The sequence below is a fragment of the Penicillium cataractarum genome (assembly GCF_028827025.1).
Source record: "Penicillium cataractarum strain IBT 29864 chromosome Unknown utg000009l, whole genome shotgun sequence".
Taxonomy (NCBI): Eukaryota; Fungi; Ascomycota; class Eurotiomycetes; order Eurotiales; family Aspergillaceae; genus Penicillium; species Penicillium cataractarum.
The window spans coordinates 2523739-2540972 of record NW_026622745.1 but is presented as its reverse complement, the minus strand read 5'-3'; the positions used below and the strand labels follow the sequence as shown (position 1 = coordinate 2540972).

The window sequence follows — 17234 nt, the reverse complement described above, 5'->3', positions numbered from 1 at the left end:
TATGCGTGATACATCACCAGTTAATTTCGCTTACGGTTGAATACTAGGTCTCAAAACTTACGAACAGTGACCATGCTAGATTTGATAAGTCTTCGTCATTTCGTCAGTTGAGTGAAAACCTTCATTATCACCCGTGGAATAAAATCATTGAAAAAGTTGAATCATAATAAATTTTAAATATACAAGAGTAATAGCGTTCAGTCACACTGACAAGAAGCATCACTGAGGATGGTTCTTGTAGCGAGACATTTCCACCCAACCTTCAGGGCCACCAGTGCTACTAAGAACCGTATGAGGGGTCTCAGCCTCTTCCTCATCATATCTGGTGAAAGAGCCTGCCGAAGATTCCGCACGTGCAGGTTCAGCAGAAGACGAAGGTCCCTTGGTGGACGAGATGGAGATAGTCGTCGTAATGACAGGGCCAGCAATCGGCGACGTGAGATCTCCCTTCGACGAGGCATACTGGTTGTAGTTCTTGTATGGTGGCAGACTACGAGACTGTCCGTTGGACTTGATGAAGTGGCGAGTGAAAGGTCGGAAAAGTGGCCAGACAGGTGGGATCGACATGGAAATGAGGACGACCCACTCCTCGACCTCACCCCAGCGGAAGAGGATACCGACACCATCTGTCAATTTGAAAATAGGATTAGCGCATTTTCAAGGCCTATATTAGAATAAAGGCTACTCACACGACGGATCATCACCCAGGATGAAGCTAGCTGCCCATGTTCGCACAATGGCTGCGACACCGGCAAAGATACCGCAGCCCATGAGGAAACTCAAGCCCCATTTCAGCTTACGATCGATTCGGAGTGGGGCCAGCATCGTGATCGGGATAATGGCCAGATAGAAATCTGAGAGTGCCGCGACAGCTCCTGCAAAGTATGTATAGTGGACACTCGTTCGGTGATCGCATTGACTCTGTCGCAAGGGGTCCCAAAGAGCGTTCGGAGGGCTGCATTGAAACCAGGCAAGCAAGATTTGCGGGATGTTGAGAACGATGTTAAGCGCAGCAACGGCGATCAGACTGCGGCGGATCTTGGGGTCTTTTGAGAAGAAGATAAGGTTAGATAGGGCACTGGTACATCCAATTGCCTTGGAATTAGGAGGGGAAACATACTGCCTTGGGCATTCATCTCAATCAGAAACGCTGCCACGGCGATCTTTCCCGTTGGAATGGCCAGGTTGAAGAAGAAGACCGTCATCCAAGTGAAGAAGAGATAATTGCCCAATTCACCGGTTTCCTCCACGGTTGTGAGATGATTTCCGAGTCCATGGAGAATAGAGATGACACCAAAGGTCTGGGTGACGGCAGTGAGGAGCTGTTACTTATCATTAGTACGAGATATTTCAGCTGCGATATCATTGTGCGACAAAGGCCGAGCTCATACCCAGGCTACAAGGGACAAAATCAATGCCGTAGTACCGAATTTATTGATTCGTAGTCGGACATAGACACGTAGGATCATGAAAATGGTGGCCACCGATCCCAGACCGAGTCCTAGACGCAGATCGCTAGGGCCACGGCCCCCATATGCTGGGTAACTGTCGTGTAGGCCCATGACGGCGAGGGTGGTGATGATGATGGAAAATCACCGACAGGGTAGACAGGCATATTTAGGTACCCCTCTCCTTCGCAGAACTTGTTGAACATGGCAATTCTCGGTTCCGAGCGGCCTTTCGCCAGTGATCTGGTTTCAACTTGAGAGTGGAGAAGCGAACCACCAGATCCAAAGGCTTAGTGCTCCAATTGCAATGTCGAGGGCATGCAATTCGACCGAGTGGAGCCGGAACCGCCGAACGATCCGGCTAGATCCATTGGATTCGCCAACGGGGCTGATTGCGCTCTTTGGTATTTGCTCCCCTCGGGGCTGTAACCCTCAAACGATCAGAGATTTGTCAAGGGGCTTTTGCTCGTGGCGAATTTCCTCCGTGGCTTCAAGGATTTGCCGCGGCGACCACTCAGCACTCTTGTACGAAACCCCGCTGATTGGATCTCAGCCGCATAATATTACCATTCAATTATGCTGAAACCAGGGTAAATATTACCGCGTCGAAGCATTATTATTGCCGAAGCCTTATCAGCCACCAAAAAACGAAGAGTGGAGCCCAAGAGGTCCGTGTGAAGCTGATCGTGTGTGCAATGACAGCTCAAGATCAGGTCCCCGCACGCAAGCCCCCTCGCCAACCATCACCAACTATTGAATTCATTGCGACGTTTCCCTGGATCATGAAGTGCATCTGTCTGAAACTTCTTAGTCAACCCATTCCCATTTTGTATTAGCGCGGCCACCTTCAGCCTTCGATCGGAGGAATCGCCTTATTCGTGCGGCACTGCGGTCGGAACCACGTGGAAGAATTTTCCAAGGTACAAAACATATACAAAAGAACTTCGATTCCCCGCTCGACTCATCTCCACTCGAAAACTTTGCTACGGTTTTTGTTGCTAATATACACGCACTACTCCTGCTATACTGGAAGGCGTCAACACATATACTCCGTTGAGAGTATACATACTGTACTACTAGATGCATACTTCTCAAGTCCGATGAGGCCGAGACACCCGAGGAGAATCGCACAAAACCACCATTCTTTGGTACGGCTTGATTTTAGAGGCGCTCGCAAATGTCCTTAATAGGAAGGAGGACGGCCATGAGGCGAACAATATGATTATTTTTGAACCTTTTACCTATTCCCGAGGGCGTATATATAGAGATTTACCTTGAGGGAATGTTTCAAGAGAGAGAAATAATTATGTAGCGATACACTTAAACTCGAGAGGTGCAAGCCAAGGATAGAGACAGAAGAGCTAGTAGCTGCAATCGCAAATTGATACATAAACAAAGAATGCAAAGGAAAACATAGACAAACGTCGCAACCCGGGAGTTCCTTGAGCGACTATTCGACCATGACATGGTTACACAACTCAAGTATCGCTACCATATTATTTTTAGAAAAATCGGCCCTAATCAACTCGGTGAAAATCTCCCTCTCAAGGGCTCTAATTGAACCTGGTTGAGGTCGCCGGTGCCTATACCAACCACAGATCCTTCGACGAGGGTTAGGGTTTGCGCCTTGTTGAAGCAGGTAACTTGTGATGGGCTCACACTCCGACTTCTGCGCCACACGCATCAGTCCTCCTTGAACATCTCGAATTTTTGCACCACTTTGCACAAAAAGAAAGAATTCATCCGACTTTCCTGCTTCCGCCGCAGCATACAGAGCCGATTTGCTGTCTGCGCCGGCATCAGCCCCATACTGCAGTAGCAGCTGGATTACCTCATAACTACCCTCCCTGCCGACGGCCAGGCACAAGGGGGTCAAAGCGCGACCGCCGTTTCTAAACTTGTCGGGTGATTCTCGGGCATTTGGATCGGCCCCGTTCTCTAGGAGGAGCCGAACCATACTGACAGGGGCGCTTTTAACCGCGTCATATAATGGAGTCCGACTTTCTACGGTAAACTGAAAGTTAATTTCAGCGCCTTCGTTGAAAAGAAGATGCATCACTCGTGTCTCGTTTCCTCGTCGTGCCGCGTGTTGTAGCAGTATTTGAATATCGGCTTTGGCAGTCAGATGTAGACGCGGGTACCGGTGCCGAAATTTGTCAAGCAGATAATCCGCAATGTCATCATGTCCCTCGCGCGCTGCGTATGTGATAGGTCGACGACCGTCCAAGTCGACTGAAAGAAGACAGGCGCCGCGGCTAAGAAGCATCTTGACCGTGTCAAAATGACCACCGCCTGCTGCCAGTGCAAGCGGGCTCCGGCCAAAGCGATTCTTATGATTTACATTGACCCCATTGTCAAGGAACTTAGCCACAACGGCAGTGTGACCACGTTTGGTAGCATTTGAGATGGGATGCCTTGCCAACTCGTTCAGTCCGTCGCGGAACTTAAGGTATCGGAAATGCTTGGCTCTCGGGAAGGCCCCTGAGCGAGACCAATAATTTGACTCCCAGCATAAGTTTGCTCCAGCATCGATGAAGCGCTGGAGGGTCCCTGAAGAGCCGTGATTCGCAGCCCACCATAACGCAGAACCTTTGTTGTGTTTCACGCCACGAGCGTAAAGACAACCGTTAAGGGAATGTTATAGAGCAGGATGACATTGTACGACCGCATTAAGATCGCGAAGACTCAAATCTTGGATGATCAGTGTGAGAAGCTCAGGAGGTAGTCGAATGAGAGACATTTCAGTGGATACACGTTGCAATCACCTTCTGAGGCTCTTTTGAACAATCAACATCGGGCCATACAGAGGGTGACCCAGAGAGAGTGGATGCAACGAATTAGAATCCTCAAATACGACACGTAAGGCTTCCGATACGCTTAGAGTGTCAGCAAAACATGAATGAATTATGGAGATTGGCCCCCGTAATACAGGTGTCGAATTCTTGTGTTGGGCGATTCCTTCTAGACTTTCTTGTATCTCAGCCATTTATTCTTTTAGGAGTCCAGAACAAGGCAAAAAAGTAATGTTTTGTGAGGGCCACATAATGATGGATGTGTTGATGTTTGGTTTGTCAAGCACTAACTGGATATCTAGATTGGCGAGGACTGGCAGACGTAACCGAAATTTCAGCCCCGGGTCAACCGCTTCTGATCGTCTCAACTTTAATTCGTGGAAATTTTAGATAGATTGAACGCAAGGATATCAGATTCCGCCAATATGCTAGCAAGTAGTAAAGGTCAAGGCTGCCATATTCACATGTAGAAATGCTGAAAACACGTTCAGGGGTAGCTGGTGAATAAGCCCCTTGGGCCCCGGGGGCCAAAACCGTTCGGGTTTAGATTGTCAACTACTGTACGGAGTACTCGCTTAACAGTTCTGGAACACCGCAACTATTATTAGTGCGTATAGATATGTAGAGCTAAGAAAGAAGTGGAAGAGAAATATTAAATGCATGTTAATGACGAATTACCTCGAAGTTAAACATTAAACAAGTAGTAGTTGCCTATGGCCTTGACGGCAACGGAAATCCCCGAAAACAATATTTTTGTATGCAATGCAAATGCCCATCGTGAATGCAAATTCGAAAACAGCTCGTGGTCTCATCATGTCATTGTTAAAACAACCCCTTAAGCCTCCTCGGGTGTTCTCGTTCCACTCGACTGTTTGATCATATCCTCTCCCAACAATCTCTGACAGAACGGGCTCCGCTTCCGTATCGAAGGGCCGTAATACAACAATGCAAAAGGAATGGGGATACACGCCATACTGGCGAACCCAAGTATCGAGGTTGCCCAAGAGACCTCGAGTTTTGAGTATAACGGATCCGCAGCGAGAGGGAACAATGCTCCCGCGATACTGCGCATGATGACTGAAGACGCCAGTGCACTAGCAGAATAGATTTTGTAGGCATCGGTGACGTATGTGAGAAGGGAGATGAAGGTTATTTGGTATGCTAGTCCGAAGATTGACCCTGAAAGTACAGGGACAATCCAGTGGACGCTCGGCTTTGCGGACCAGGCCAGCCAGAACATGCTGATTGATAGGAGAGGTCCAGCTGTGCATGAAAGTGGAAGCCTTTGATACTCGGGTCCTGAGGCCCAGCGTTTTCCGAGCTTCTTGGCCTTTTGATAGATCATGTCGTAGTATAGAGCGAACACACAGGATGATGCGGCACCAACGCCCACTGTTCAGTATTAGACTCGTGGCCACCCTCATTTTGAGAGTAAAATAACGACTTACTTGGAAGGTATGTGAGAGAAGTCATCGCAACATCGAAACCATATATTCCTTCGCACTTTTAGCTTCAATTCGTTCATTTGTGAATACTTTAGGGACACACCTTTGAAGATAATTGGATATGCTTGAAAGTAGAAAAAGACCATGGCCCATGCCAGAGAAACATAGATAGCCGTGAACAAAATAATTGGTTCAAACACAAGCATTGTGAGTGGGCGTGTGATGGTTTGGGTGAGAGTAAAGGCCGCATCTGACTTTAGTTCTTGTGGAGCGAAATAACGGTTAGATCCCGTCTCTTTGCGTAGCTTCTTAGCTTGCTTCTTCAATAGAACAGGTGTGAACGTTTCTATTGAATCCAGTTTAGCTTTGTCCCTTAAGGGCAGTAAATCCGCTTCTTACCTGACAAGAACAGAAGAGCTATCCATGTAAGACCACAAATGATCAAGTCGATACGGAAGGTCCATCTCCAACCATATTTGACAGAACATCCAGAGATGATAGGTCCAATGATTGGCCCAAAGCTGGAAGCCTTTGGATTAATTAGCTTGGTCTGCATCAAAGCTCCACTGTGATACTATAACTTACCGACATGTACAAAGCCATGGCGCGACCACGGCTCCGCATATCGGAGAACATATCCGCGTACACTCCACCGGAAACGGTCTGCGGCGCAGCAGCCATTGTACCACAGATGACACGGAAGATTAACAGGGCTGCCCAATTTGGCGCAAAAGCACAGCCAAGTGTCCCAAGAACGAAAACAGTAAAGGTCCAGAAGAGAACTGGTCTCCTTCCAACGGTCTCACTCAATGGGCTCCAAACCAAAGGTCCAACACAATATCCTATCAGGAAGATAGCAGTTGGCAACACCTTTTGGCCATCTTCTGACAGACCAAAGTCCTGCATGATAGTGGGGACTGCATTGCTAGGCAAGGAGGATGACACGCCACTATTGAGCACGATGAATAGCCCCACAACTGCATTGTATATTTTCTTTTTCTGCACCGGTTGTCAGTCTTATTTTATTCCGATTGGCTCGGTTCTCTAGAGTGTTCAAGCTTACAAGCGTCCAGTTGGTGGGATCGGCAGTTGAGTCTTCTGAGAACTCGACGAGTGTTTCTTCAGGAGTCAAATCAATGAGTGTATAGTTTTCATCTTTTATAGTACTTGTAGTAGGCTTGATTGAATCCGATACAACTTTTTCATTGAAACTAGGCTTCTTGCCTAGAAGCAGTTAGTGGCAATGTTAGGAAGAAGGAATTATGCGGGGTTTGATCGCACCTGAAGAAGAAAAGAGATTCATGGCTCGTGATGGGAATGGACGGCCTATGTCCAACATATTTTATGTGCGATAAAGAAAGGGATAAAATGTAGTATGCGTAAATGAAGATTCGAATGCCATATTCATAGATCCAGAAACCCCCTAGAAAGTAGGACCCAAGCATTATATAAAAGGAATCGATCATGGCTCGCTGCAACCGGTGGAGCCCAAGATTTACTAAAATTTGATCGGAAAATTTGAGTCACAATGTCTAGAATCCCGCAGTCATGCATAGCGTTGCAAGCTATTATGTTCGAGTCCGTTCAACACACCAATAAAGTGGCTGCTATAGTTCAAATTCTGGTTGAGTGGGTCGGAGCCGGTACGGGGCCGGTGTTTAGGGCCAGGTGGCATACGGCACCGGCCTGGGTCCGGTTTGTTGACGGGTGATGCCGACGCCTAGATCTCCGGCTATTGCACGTTTTTGACTCGGCCCTGCACACGTTTTTGATCGTTAGCGTGGAATTCCATGTGGATTGTGACAGAGGAACATAATTTTGCGGCCCAATTGTGGGATCATCTCTTGTTACCCCTCCATTTCGGATGTGGCCCGCCGGAACTATCAATCTTGGACCAGCTGCTGTAGGTCGACTTGGTACAAGAATCATTCACTATAAGCAGTTTCGTAGAGCTTAGATAGATCTTGGATAAAATTATGCTATATGGGTATTCTTCTATTAAGGCAAAGAAGGCATCATAGGCAAAAAGTCAAAGATATCATTCTGGCCTTCCTCGAAAAGGCCAAACGAGTCTGCGATCGAGTTGGAGACCGTCCAGGTAGGGGCATCCATCGTGTCAGGCAGCCTTGGTAGAGGCGGTCTGGTTGTTGCAGATGCATCATTACCTGGCATTGGAACCAAGTTTGTATCTTTGTCACTTGGGATGGCCGTGCCGGCTCTGTATCGAGGATCCTCGAGTGGTGCCAAAGGAGGGGCATTCTGCATGGGACTGTCTGGACCCCTGTATGAAGGCACGGGCCCATCGCCTGGTTCGGACATGTGAGTTGGCTCTGTACTGCCATTGCTTTGTCGATCATTGCTGAGGGGACGCTGACTAGCAATGAGGGCGCGAGCATAATTAACGAAGATAGAGACAGTGCGGTGGATATCAGGATATGGCGGCTGTTTCAGAAAGTCGCAGATTTTTTCAGCTCTTTCGAGAAGAAGATCTTGATCAATCAGATTGGGACGCCAGCGAGCGATTCGAAGCGCGAAAGTAGCTAGTAATGGTCAGCTCTGACATTGAGGGAATTATAGCAATGAATATTACCAACTTACTGACAAAGGCGACTGTCAATGCAGGGTAGGTTGGTGCCCATGGGAATTGACAACGATAGGCTGGCTCGCCAATCAAGAATGCCAGCTGGTCCATGATTGTTGCAACTAAAGATTGCCATAGTCCCATGACATTTTGGTCAATTCCCTCTGACTCGAAATTGGATGAACCAGGTTGTAATTTCTGAATGCGCGCCAAAGAGGCACAAAGAACAAAAATTCTTGCGTAAAGCAGCATAAGCTTCAGACTGCTTCGTTGGAAAGCTCCAGCATGGAAACCGTTGTCTGATTTCGGCGTTAGTCACAGTTGCTTTGTTTTCATCGGAGAAGGCACTGAAGCTTACTATTGTGAATTTCGTCCCATGTAGTCCACCAATTCTGTAGCTTCGTCATGATAGCTGGTAATTCTGTCGAAACTATTTCTCGAACCGAGCTCGAGTTATCAATAACAATACGCGAATGGCCTTTCACGAGATTAGTCGATGTACCGAAAATGGGATAACTGTTACAAACCTCGAAGTTGATGAAGCTCGATAATGCAAACTGTTCGCATATCACAAGGTAAAGAGAGAGGGTAGTCTAGAAATCTTCGAAGTTTCATGACATCCACCTCACCAATGCGGGATTTGCGGCCGGTCCCAGAGGCAACGTCCAGTTCCAGCGTAAAACTAATAAGCCACGTTCGGGTCTCCCACACGAGTTGACGTTCTTCCATTGAGGCGGAAAGTGAACTGCGAGGGAGAGTTTCTTGAGATAGCAACGTATCTAGCGACTTCTCTAATCCCGAGTCCAAGGCAGTGCGCAGAATGAGCGCCGTGGAGAACCATGTTTTCTCCGAGTAAGCGGCGAGAAGGACCATCGCTTGCACAGTTTCAAGTTTGGTGGGACGTTCGAAGAAGCTGTCTTCCGCCAGTCTCTGCGATTCGTCTTGCAAGACGCGCTGCATATGTGTGTCGCCGCGCAAGTCCATCACGGCTCGACTCGCAAGATAGATTATCACCGTGAAACAGAACAATGAACGTGATCTTATAGAGTCAAATGTATCACGTATTGGGTCAAATAGTGGCAGAAAGTTCTTGCTTCCGCCAACAAATCTATCACCGATGCGTTAGATTATGCTTTCGTATGTGTCCAGTTTGGCTGAGAGTCGATTTTTTTATTACCTTTCATACATTACTCTAGCATTTTCTTCGCTGACGATACCACGGGCAATAATATCGCCTCTTCCATCACCCTTGGCAGAGTTATCTAGAAAGATCTTTGATAGCGGTCAGTGGGGGCTTTTCACATCCCTCGACGGTTTGTTTGGACCCACATGGTTATTGTCGAGGAGGTTCACAGACATGGAGTGGACTGCCGACGCCGGAGCAATCATGTCATTAGGGCTTAATTGCTGCGATTCAGGCCCATGATGATCAGCTGTTTGAGACCTGCGCAAGTCTCCAAACGCCGATGAGTCGGGTAAAGAATCAATCGATGCGTCAAAGCTAGCATCACCTCCCGCGATCGGGGAGTATTCTTGCTCCCTCGATACAGGTGTCTGTAGCCCACTTCGCTGATCGAGTGGCGAAGTTACTGCGGAGCCGCTATATCTAAACATGATTAGCTGCTTTCTAGAACGAACGATAATGTAGTCGTAGTTAGGATGCTTACCGGGCAGGCGTCGCAGTCTTCCTACGGCGGTCACTGCGTCGTCTGGCGTCTTCTATAGGGTCGAGAATACAGTCACGACCAGTTGAGCGACAGCGAAAACATGGTACTTGTGTACGCGCATCACAGCGCATCTTCTGCCTGCGACACCACCGGCATGCTTTGAAGAAGCGGATCGGAATGTTCTCCGCCCGAAACACAATCTCCGAACCTCGCTCACTCATGATTGTTGCAGTTGGTGCTCTTGGAGAGTTACTTGTCGACTTTTAGGCGATGGCTATCACTGTTGGCATTCTCTCTGCCCCCTCGTCGGTGAACAGCTTCGGTGACACTTGCGGTGTGAAGCTCGTCGTGACTTGGTTATCTCGCTGTGACGGGATGAGCCGACCAGTCGGGTAATCCTTCGCCGGTCACGTGCATTTGAGGTATTTATGAGAAAGTAACATTCTTAATCCTTTCATTCGCGTTGTATACATCTGTTGTCGATGCTAACTGAACCTCATTAATTCCATTGACTCGTATCTTTCATAAAGAATCACATCTAGGTAAGCAGTCCACATTGCTCCTTAGGCCGCGCCAGCAAGACCTGGATATCCTTCTCGTGCGGGTGAAAAAGCTCCAGGTATAAGCAGATGGCTTGGCATTCTAATCTGGCCCGCCTGGCTATCCACCACAGAGACTCGCTCATCGGTCCGTACCAATAAGCGAGAATGAGGAGCGCCCGAGGGTCTTTCTCGTGTAACAAGGACTTGAATGCCGGGTCCATAAAACCTAGGAATTGCATATACCTCGTCATTGTGGCTTGGGTGCATTTCAGATGCCACAGTCGAGTCAACAGGGAAACGGCAGTGAAGTAGGGATTCTGCGTAGGTTCTGCCGTTCTGCCCAGGTGACAGAGTTCGACAAACTCTTTTGGCATATCGTGCATTTCGCACAGTGCTGGCTTGCTCATGAGAGTACGATAGTCATCTCTCATGACATGGAAGATACTATCCGGTCGCATTGGATCCGTTGCTTTCCATATTGCCTCTTTGCCGTGAGACATATCCATCCAGCGTAAATCAGACGACTCGGAGGATCGAAGAGGCCATGCTTCCCAGGGCGTAGAGGCTTCAATCTCGGCAATGCTCAAGAGTCCGAGGATGGCAGCGGCAGCCCAAAGGGCATCGCGATCCTGTGGCCTAATTGGAGCTGAAAGCTTCTGGTTTAGCAGTGCGGCACCTTGTGACCAGTGGTATGCCTCGGCAATAGAGCGCTTTGCATTATCTTTCGACGAGGACAGAAAACGGTCATGTCTCGCTGTTAAAGTCAGAATGACATGCATCAGGAATGGGTTCTGTACGGACATATGGTCAGTATTGGCACTGACGATTTCAAGAGATTCTATGAGGACCGCATATCTATAACTCACCTCGATGGCGATGCTGGTCACATGATTCTGGTAGACGGTGGAGTGCTGATTGCCAGCAAATGTGTAGACCGTACGCCGGTGGAAGCGATCTAAGCGACCGACACTTTCTGCGTCCAGTTGGAAGGACCCTTGGCCAGATCCTATTACCGTCGCGGGGAGGAGGAATATTGATTGAGGTCGGGGTTTTACATTAAAAACAACTTCACCGAATGAGCCTTCCGGATGAGCCTTGCTGGGTTTATCGAGCGATTTTGGCTGTAGATCTTGGCTATGGGGGGTATTGTAATTGCAAACGACACCAAACGTTAAGCACTTTTGGCATTGAGGCTGTTTTTCATCGCACTTCAAAGAGGGTTAGCCAAAGCATCTAGAGCAAAGCCAAATATTACTCACTTTGACGCGACGGAGCTTGCAGTTACGACAGCCTCGACGCGATTTAGTGTGGGCTCGGCGTCTCCGCCCGCCATGCTCATCTGGACTTAGCTTGTTCGAACCCATTTTTCACATCATCGGTTTAGAGAATGTTCCCTGAACAAGACAAGGGGAATAAAGGGAAGATGTCATGACGGGGTTGAGGCGGGCCCACTGCTTAACTCCGGAGGTTGGCCCGAGAGTGTCTCATTGGCTGCCATCAGAATCGCGCTAACCCTCTGTCGTATATCGGTGGCCCGGCGCCTTCGATCGGGCTTAGATCTTGCTTGGCTCCTTTTAGAAATCACAAGTCTAGGAGAAGCTTATACGGCGATTGCCTCAGATCGTATATTCGGTTGAACTAATGTCCCACAGAACGGAACCGGCTGAAATCATGGAGCTTGCCTCTTTATGTCCGTCGGGATCTAGCATCGATCAATCTCACCGATCGCGACTATATAATGGCCCAATACCCAGGTTCTATCACGGTCTTCATTCCAACAAACCAAACTGATAATCCCAAACAACTCAAATCAAATCATCACTACCTTTCAACATGCGTGTCTTTGTTACTGGTGCAACTGGCTTCATCGGCCAAGCTGTGGTCCAGGAGCTTCTCGATGCCGGCCACACCGTTGTCGGCCTAGCTCGCTCAGATGCATCGGCAGCTGCCCTCAAGGCCAAGGGCGTCGATGTGATCCAAGGCTCCCTTGAAGATATTGAGGCCGTTAAGAAGGGTGCCTCCGAGTCAGACGGTGTCATCAACCTCGCTTTCAACCACGACTTCACCAAATTTGCAGAGAATGCCAAGGTCGAGCATGCGGCTATCATGGCAATGGGCGATATCCTGGAAGGATCCAACCGCCCCATTGTACTTGCATCCGGCACCATGATGTTGCCCAAGGGTGAGCTCGTCACTGAGGATACGGGCCCCGACTTGGACTCCCCGTGAATGTTCGCGCATCGACTGAACAAGAGGTGGCCACGCTTGCGGCTCGAGGCGTACGCGCCTCTGCCGTTCGCCTTTCTCCCACGGTCCATGGAGACGACGACCATGGGTTCATTAACTTGATTACTCAAGTTGCGCGCGCCAAGGGTGAATCGATCTACATTGGCGAGGGGTTGAACCGATGGCCTGCCGTTCATCGCCTCGATGCTGCACGCCTCTTCCGCCTCGCACTCGAAAAGGGCGTTGGGGGTACTAGGTACCACGCTGTGGGTGAGGAAGGTCTGAAGATGAAGGATATTGCGGAGGCCATTGGAAAATCTGTCGGAATTCCAACTTCGTCCAAGACTTTCGAGGAGGCTGCCGCACATTTTGATGGTGGCTTCATGGGACTTGTTGTCGGCGCCGACAATCCATCCTCTAGCAAGAAGACTCAGGAGCAGCTTGGCTGGGCTCCTACTGGGCCGACTTTGCTCACTGATATTAATGCTGGGGTGTACACTCGAGGACAGTTGACTAGCCCCATCAATGTTTGATAAGGAATCTTGTCAGGGGTATTTTACTCCTAATTGAATAGCCCGAATAATTCTCATACTTTCTGAATCTTGTTCTGCTGATATTCATACTTGCATCTGGACATATATCGAGAATTCTCTACTACTGTATACCTGCCTCCGTAACCAAGACGAAAAGTGGATAATTCCGTGGGACAACCATTCACGCCTCGGAATACGCGATGCAAGGCGTGCCGGGATGAAAGCAACGCTTGGTGCCTGATTATACGCCACTCGCCTGGAGGTGCGCAAGGCCCGCAATTCAAGAAGATCACATATCTCACCTATGCAAACATTCTCGTATCCTAAAGTGCACACACACAGAGTGCCAAGACAATTTGGTGGTCTACGCTCAGTCAAAACCTACACTGTCCCCGACATAGACATGTCAATGCCACTGACAAAGACTCGATGAATTCAAAGGATTCTCCTCTTACCGTTGGAAATGCTCCTTCAGATTCGGAGCACATTCCAAAACGACGAAAGATTCGCAAAGGCACATTCAGCTGTTGGGAGTGCAAGCACCGCAAGAAACGCTGCGAGTCAGTGCCCGGATCTACCTCGTGTATCTTCTGCCAACGGCATGGACAGCCATGCTCCAGCCAAGAGTTCGCAGACACCTCAGTCAATGACTGCCGTGATGCCGTGCAGCGCCTTGACCGGGTTGAGGCGATAATAGATCGGTTAGCCCGGCAAAGAAGCAAACATGTTGGTCAGAGGAAGCTGTCAGCAGCAGCAAGAAGCCTTAAGCGCTTCGAAACCCCGACATTGAATTCCGTCAATCATGAACGAATATCCAGAGGCCCGTCGCTGACAAGTTTTCTGTACTCTCTTCTTCCCAATCCCGCGATTGCCGTGGTGATTCTGCGCAACAGCAAAATTTTCAGATCGCCCCTTCAGATCAGCCAACGGTCACATTCAAACACCAATCCGGAAGAGCTGAGCGACGATCTAGTCATGCCACAATCTGCACATCCGATTCTCTTGGCTCGAAAGCTGATCCAGCTTGCGCTTTGCCTTCGGAATTCTGACACTAAAGATTCCGAACAGCTTAAAGTACAGCTGAACGAGTCTGTCACTAGTGCAGCAAGTCGCTACTTCGACACGGCTTGTGGCTATGTCCTATCTCATGATGAATTGATAAGCTCTCTTGATGGGTTGCAAACTCTGATGCTGCAAGGCCGTTACTATATCACTATTGGTGACCTTCGGAAAGCGTGGTCGATCCATCGGCGGGTCTCCAGAATCGCCTCCGCGATGGGAATGCCACTACTAGCGCAGACTATGGGAGGTCATGCAAACTCTATATGGTTTCAGTTGGTCTACAGCGATCGCTTCCTGTCTCTTATGCTTGGAATGCCTTTTGCAATTACCGAGCGATATTTGGAAAGCGCAGAGTGCCGAGACGCCAGCACACCAGCTCAACGCTTGGAGCGAGTTCATGTCATGGCCGCCGGGCGAATTATTGCTAGAAATATGCGCATGCAAAGTTCCGATATGCCATACGAAATAGCATGGTCTTCCAATGAGGAAATCGCCGAAACAAGAGGCATCGATCAGGAGTTGAAAAAGGCAACGAGACTTCTTCCATCAAGCTGGTGGCTGGCACCACCTTTGGACAATGCAACTATAGAAAACGAGGTCCTAGAAAGGACGGGAAGACTACTGATTCAGATGCATCAGCACTACCTTTTAGTGCTTTTGCACCTCCCATACCTTATAAAGAGGCTGTGTTCTCACATTGGTGATAATGGCCTCCGGATCTCAGATGGAGACAATTACAGTGTGCTTGCAGCTGTTTCAGCAAGTCGTGAGATGATTTCGCATTACCTTGCATTTCGTGGGTACCATCGATCTACCTCTCCCCGTGCTACGGACGATAAATGCTTCTTGGCCTCTATAACTCTCTTACTTGCCCACTTGCAAGGCCATCGTCTTCGTGGAATGAATGTCTTAGAGCACCAGAGATGCCATGATCTAGGAATTATTGGACGGGTGATTGACTTTATGAAAGAGATCTCTGTTTTGAATGACAATCCTCTTGCTGCGGCACGGTCACAAACCCTGAGCAAGTTTGTGGAGATTGAGGCCCACGCTGCGGAGGGCTTACCTTATCACATTTGGATTGAACGTGAAACGAACGAAAATGGCACCAGAGAGGTTGAGGATACACTGCACGATTTTCAAATATCGGTTCCTTACTGCGGAAACCTCCACATCTCACTGCAGGTACGCAGTGATCCTCCGCCTGGAGATGCCTGGAACTCTGAACTATTCGACTTCGTGGTTGATTCTCCAGATCCAATCAACAACCAGTCTACGCTCGCTACTGCGGACGAAAATTTCTTCGCTGTGGAAGACTGTTCATCGATATAAACATAACGCGGTTCGAACAAAACACATATAGACAGTGATCGAGAGAAGGGAAATTCCTATGTTAAGGCCCCATCTACTTTGAATTATAGACGTGCAATTGAATGGGCACGCAACAAAACCATGGTTTCTCTCAGTTCTTCAAAGCAGGCGTATCACCGAACGCATGGCCAGTCATGTTCTGGAACCGTTCGCCAACAATTCCTTCCGCGAGGCGCCGCATTTCTTTCTCATCTTCCTCCGATAGGGTCACATCAAGACTTTGGAGATTCTGGTCCAGGCGACGGACGTTCGAAGATCCCGGAATGGGAAATATATCATCACCCTGAACAAGCAGCCAGGCAAGAGCCAACTGTGGCAGAGTAATACCAATTTTCTTCGCAATATCGGCGATCTGATCGAGGACCACAAGATTCTTCTCGAGATTGCCCTCCTTCAGCCACGGCAGAACCCCACGCAGATCGCCCGGCTTGGTCACATCGTCGCGCGAACGAATCGACCCTGTCAAAAATCCATTTGCCATGGGACTGTAACAGACAATCCCGACGCCGAGCTCGCGTGCCACTTCCAGCAGGCGTCTCTCCGGAGACTCGATCTCAGTGCAGAGCAAACTATACTCCACCTGCACACAGGTGATTCGATGCACCGCATGAGCACGACGCAGAGATTCGGCACTGCACTCGCTAAGCCCGATGTGCTTGATTTTGCCGGCGTTCTTGAGTTCCACCAAGGTCTGCATGGTCTTCTCAATCGGCGTGACTTTATCCAGACGGTGGACATAGTATAGATCCACAAATGGCAGTCCAAGTCGACTGAGAGATCTTTCAATGCACGTACGACAGTACTCTGGCGACGAGTCCATCGCGCGTCCTGGGGCTGTGTCGATGCGTTTGATGCCAAACTTGGTCGCAAGGAAAATGTCCTTTCGTTTATCGGGGTTGGCATCGAACCATTTGCCAAGTAAATCCTCGGAGTCGCCGTACTCATCCGCTTTGGACCCGTCAGCAATCAACCTTCGGATTGACACCTTGCTCTTCAAAACGAATAATACTAGTAGCGCTTACCTGTATCCCAAAATCGTTCTCCTCTTTCGTACGCCTCATCAAGGAAGGCGAGTCTTTCTTCGTTGGAGAGAGATACCCTGTACATCCCACTAGCACCCATGAGGCCAAGCCCCAACCGGGGAACAAGAGGCCCATTTCGGCCCAGTGGGCGAGTAGGCAGAGTCTTGAAAGCGGCCATATCTTGATAGAGGGGGGTTGTCGTTGTGAAGTTGCGATGTCAAATTGTGGAACAAATCAGTTTGGACTGGTCTTATTGTGATTCTGAGTCCCACGCCGCTCATCCTTATACTTTCGAGACCTCGGATTTTGCGGTGGACGAATGTTGTACTCTGGCACTGGACTACAGTATAGTCCGCTTGGGCCAATCATGTTGTTCCGCCGCCAATCCCCGTTATCTCCGTTGTGTGGACGCCTGGTCTTTCAGGCTGTCGCAGCCTTTCTTGGAGAAAACAACGAACAATAGACGGGTTACCAGTAACTACTGCGTGCGCAACAATAGAATAGGGCACGGTTGTGCAGTATACATTATTGAATTTGAGAGCAAC

General features: G+C 48.9%; 8 protein-coding genes across 8 annotated transcripts; 2 read left to right on the top strand and 6 right to left on the bottom strand.

Annotated features, from left to right (window-relative positions):
- Positions 1–219: 219 nt before the first annotated feature.
- N7496_011519 (uncharacterized protein) lies at positions 220–1562 on the bottom strand (the record flags this gene model as incomplete). Its single annotated transcript, XM_056704432.1, has 4 exons — positions 220–626; positions 690–1046; positions 1121–1322; positions 1392–1562. 4 exons carry the CDS (start codon positions 1560–1562, stop codon positions 220–222), a joined length of 1137 nt encoding a protein of 378 aa, XP_056550392.1.
- A 1336-nt stretch (positions 1563–2898) lies between these two features.
- N7496_011518 (ankyrin repeat domain-containing protein) lies at positions 2899–4188 on the bottom strand (the record flags this gene model as incomplete). Its single annotated transcript, XM_056704431.1, has 2 exons — positions 2899–4037; positions 4104–4188. 2 exons carry the CDS (start codon positions 4186–4188, stop codon positions 2899–2901), a joined length of 1224 nt encoding a protein of 407 aa, XP_056550391.1.
- Positions 4189–5075: 887 nt separating this feature from the next.
- Positions 5076–7024, bottom strand: N7496_011517 (putative MFS multidrug transporter; the record flags this gene model as incomplete). The annotated part of the gene is made up of 7 exons (XM_056704430.1): positions 5076–5632; positions 5689–5736; positions 5789–6031; positions 6085–6214; positions 6271–6684; positions 6749–6909; positions 6967–7024. 7 exons carry the CDS (start codon positions 7022–7024, stop codon positions 5076–5078), a joined length of 1611 nt encoding a protein of 536 aa, XP_056550390.1.
- A 659-nt stretch (positions 7025–7683) lies between these two features.
- On the bottom strand, positions 7684–10154 carry N7496_011516 (Zn(II)2Cys6 transcription factor; the record flags this gene model as incomplete). The annotated part of the gene is made up of 7 exons (XM_056704429.1): positions 7684–8225; positions 8284–8565; positions 8625–8744; positions 8794–9374; positions 9444–9538; positions 9596–9872; positions 9934–10154. 7 exons carry the CDS (start codon positions 10152–10154, stop codon positions 7684–7686), a joined length of 2118 nt encoding a protein of 705 aa, XP_056550389.1.
- Positions 10155–10471: 317 nt separating this feature from the next.
- N7496_011515 (uncharacterized protein) lies at positions 10472–11808 on the bottom strand (the record flags this gene model as incomplete). Its single annotated transcript, XM_056704428.1, has 3 exons — positions 10472–11266; positions 11342–11609; positions 11735–11808. The coding sequence occupies 3 exons, from the start codon at positions 11806–11808 to the stop codon at positions 10472–10474; spliced, it is 1137 nt and encodes a 378-aa protein (XP_056550388.1).
- A 500-nt stretch (positions 11809–12308) lies between these two features.
- Positions 12309–13234, top strand: N7496_011514 (SDR family oxidoreductase; the record flags this gene model as incomplete). Its single annotated transcript, XM_056704427.1, is given in 2 exon segments — positions 12309–12657; positions 12675–13234. The coding sequence occupies 2 exon segments, from the start codon at positions 12309–12311 to the stop codon at positions 13232–13234; spliced, it is 909 nt and encodes a 302-aa protein (XP_056550387.1).
- A 429-nt stretch (positions 13235–13663) lies between these two features.
- Positions 13664–15628, top strand: N7496_011513 (uncharacterized protein; the record flags this gene model as incomplete). Its single annotated transcript, XM_056704426.1, has 1 exon — positions 13664–15628. The coding sequence occupies one exon, from the start codon at positions 13664–13666 to the stop codon at positions 15626–15628; it is 1965 nt and encodes a 654-aa protein (XP_056550386.1).
- A 130-nt stretch (positions 15629–15758) lies between these two features.
- Positions 15759–16867, bottom strand: N7496_011512 (uncharacterized protein; the record flags this gene model as incomplete). Its single annotated transcript, XM_056704425.1, has 2 exons — positions 15759–16615; positions 16690–16867. The coding sequence occupies 2 exons, from the start codon at positions 16865–16867 to the stop codon at positions 15759–15761; spliced, it is 1035 nt and encodes a 344-aa protein (XP_056550385.1).
- Between the last annotated feature and the right edge of the window lie 367 nt (positions 16868–17234).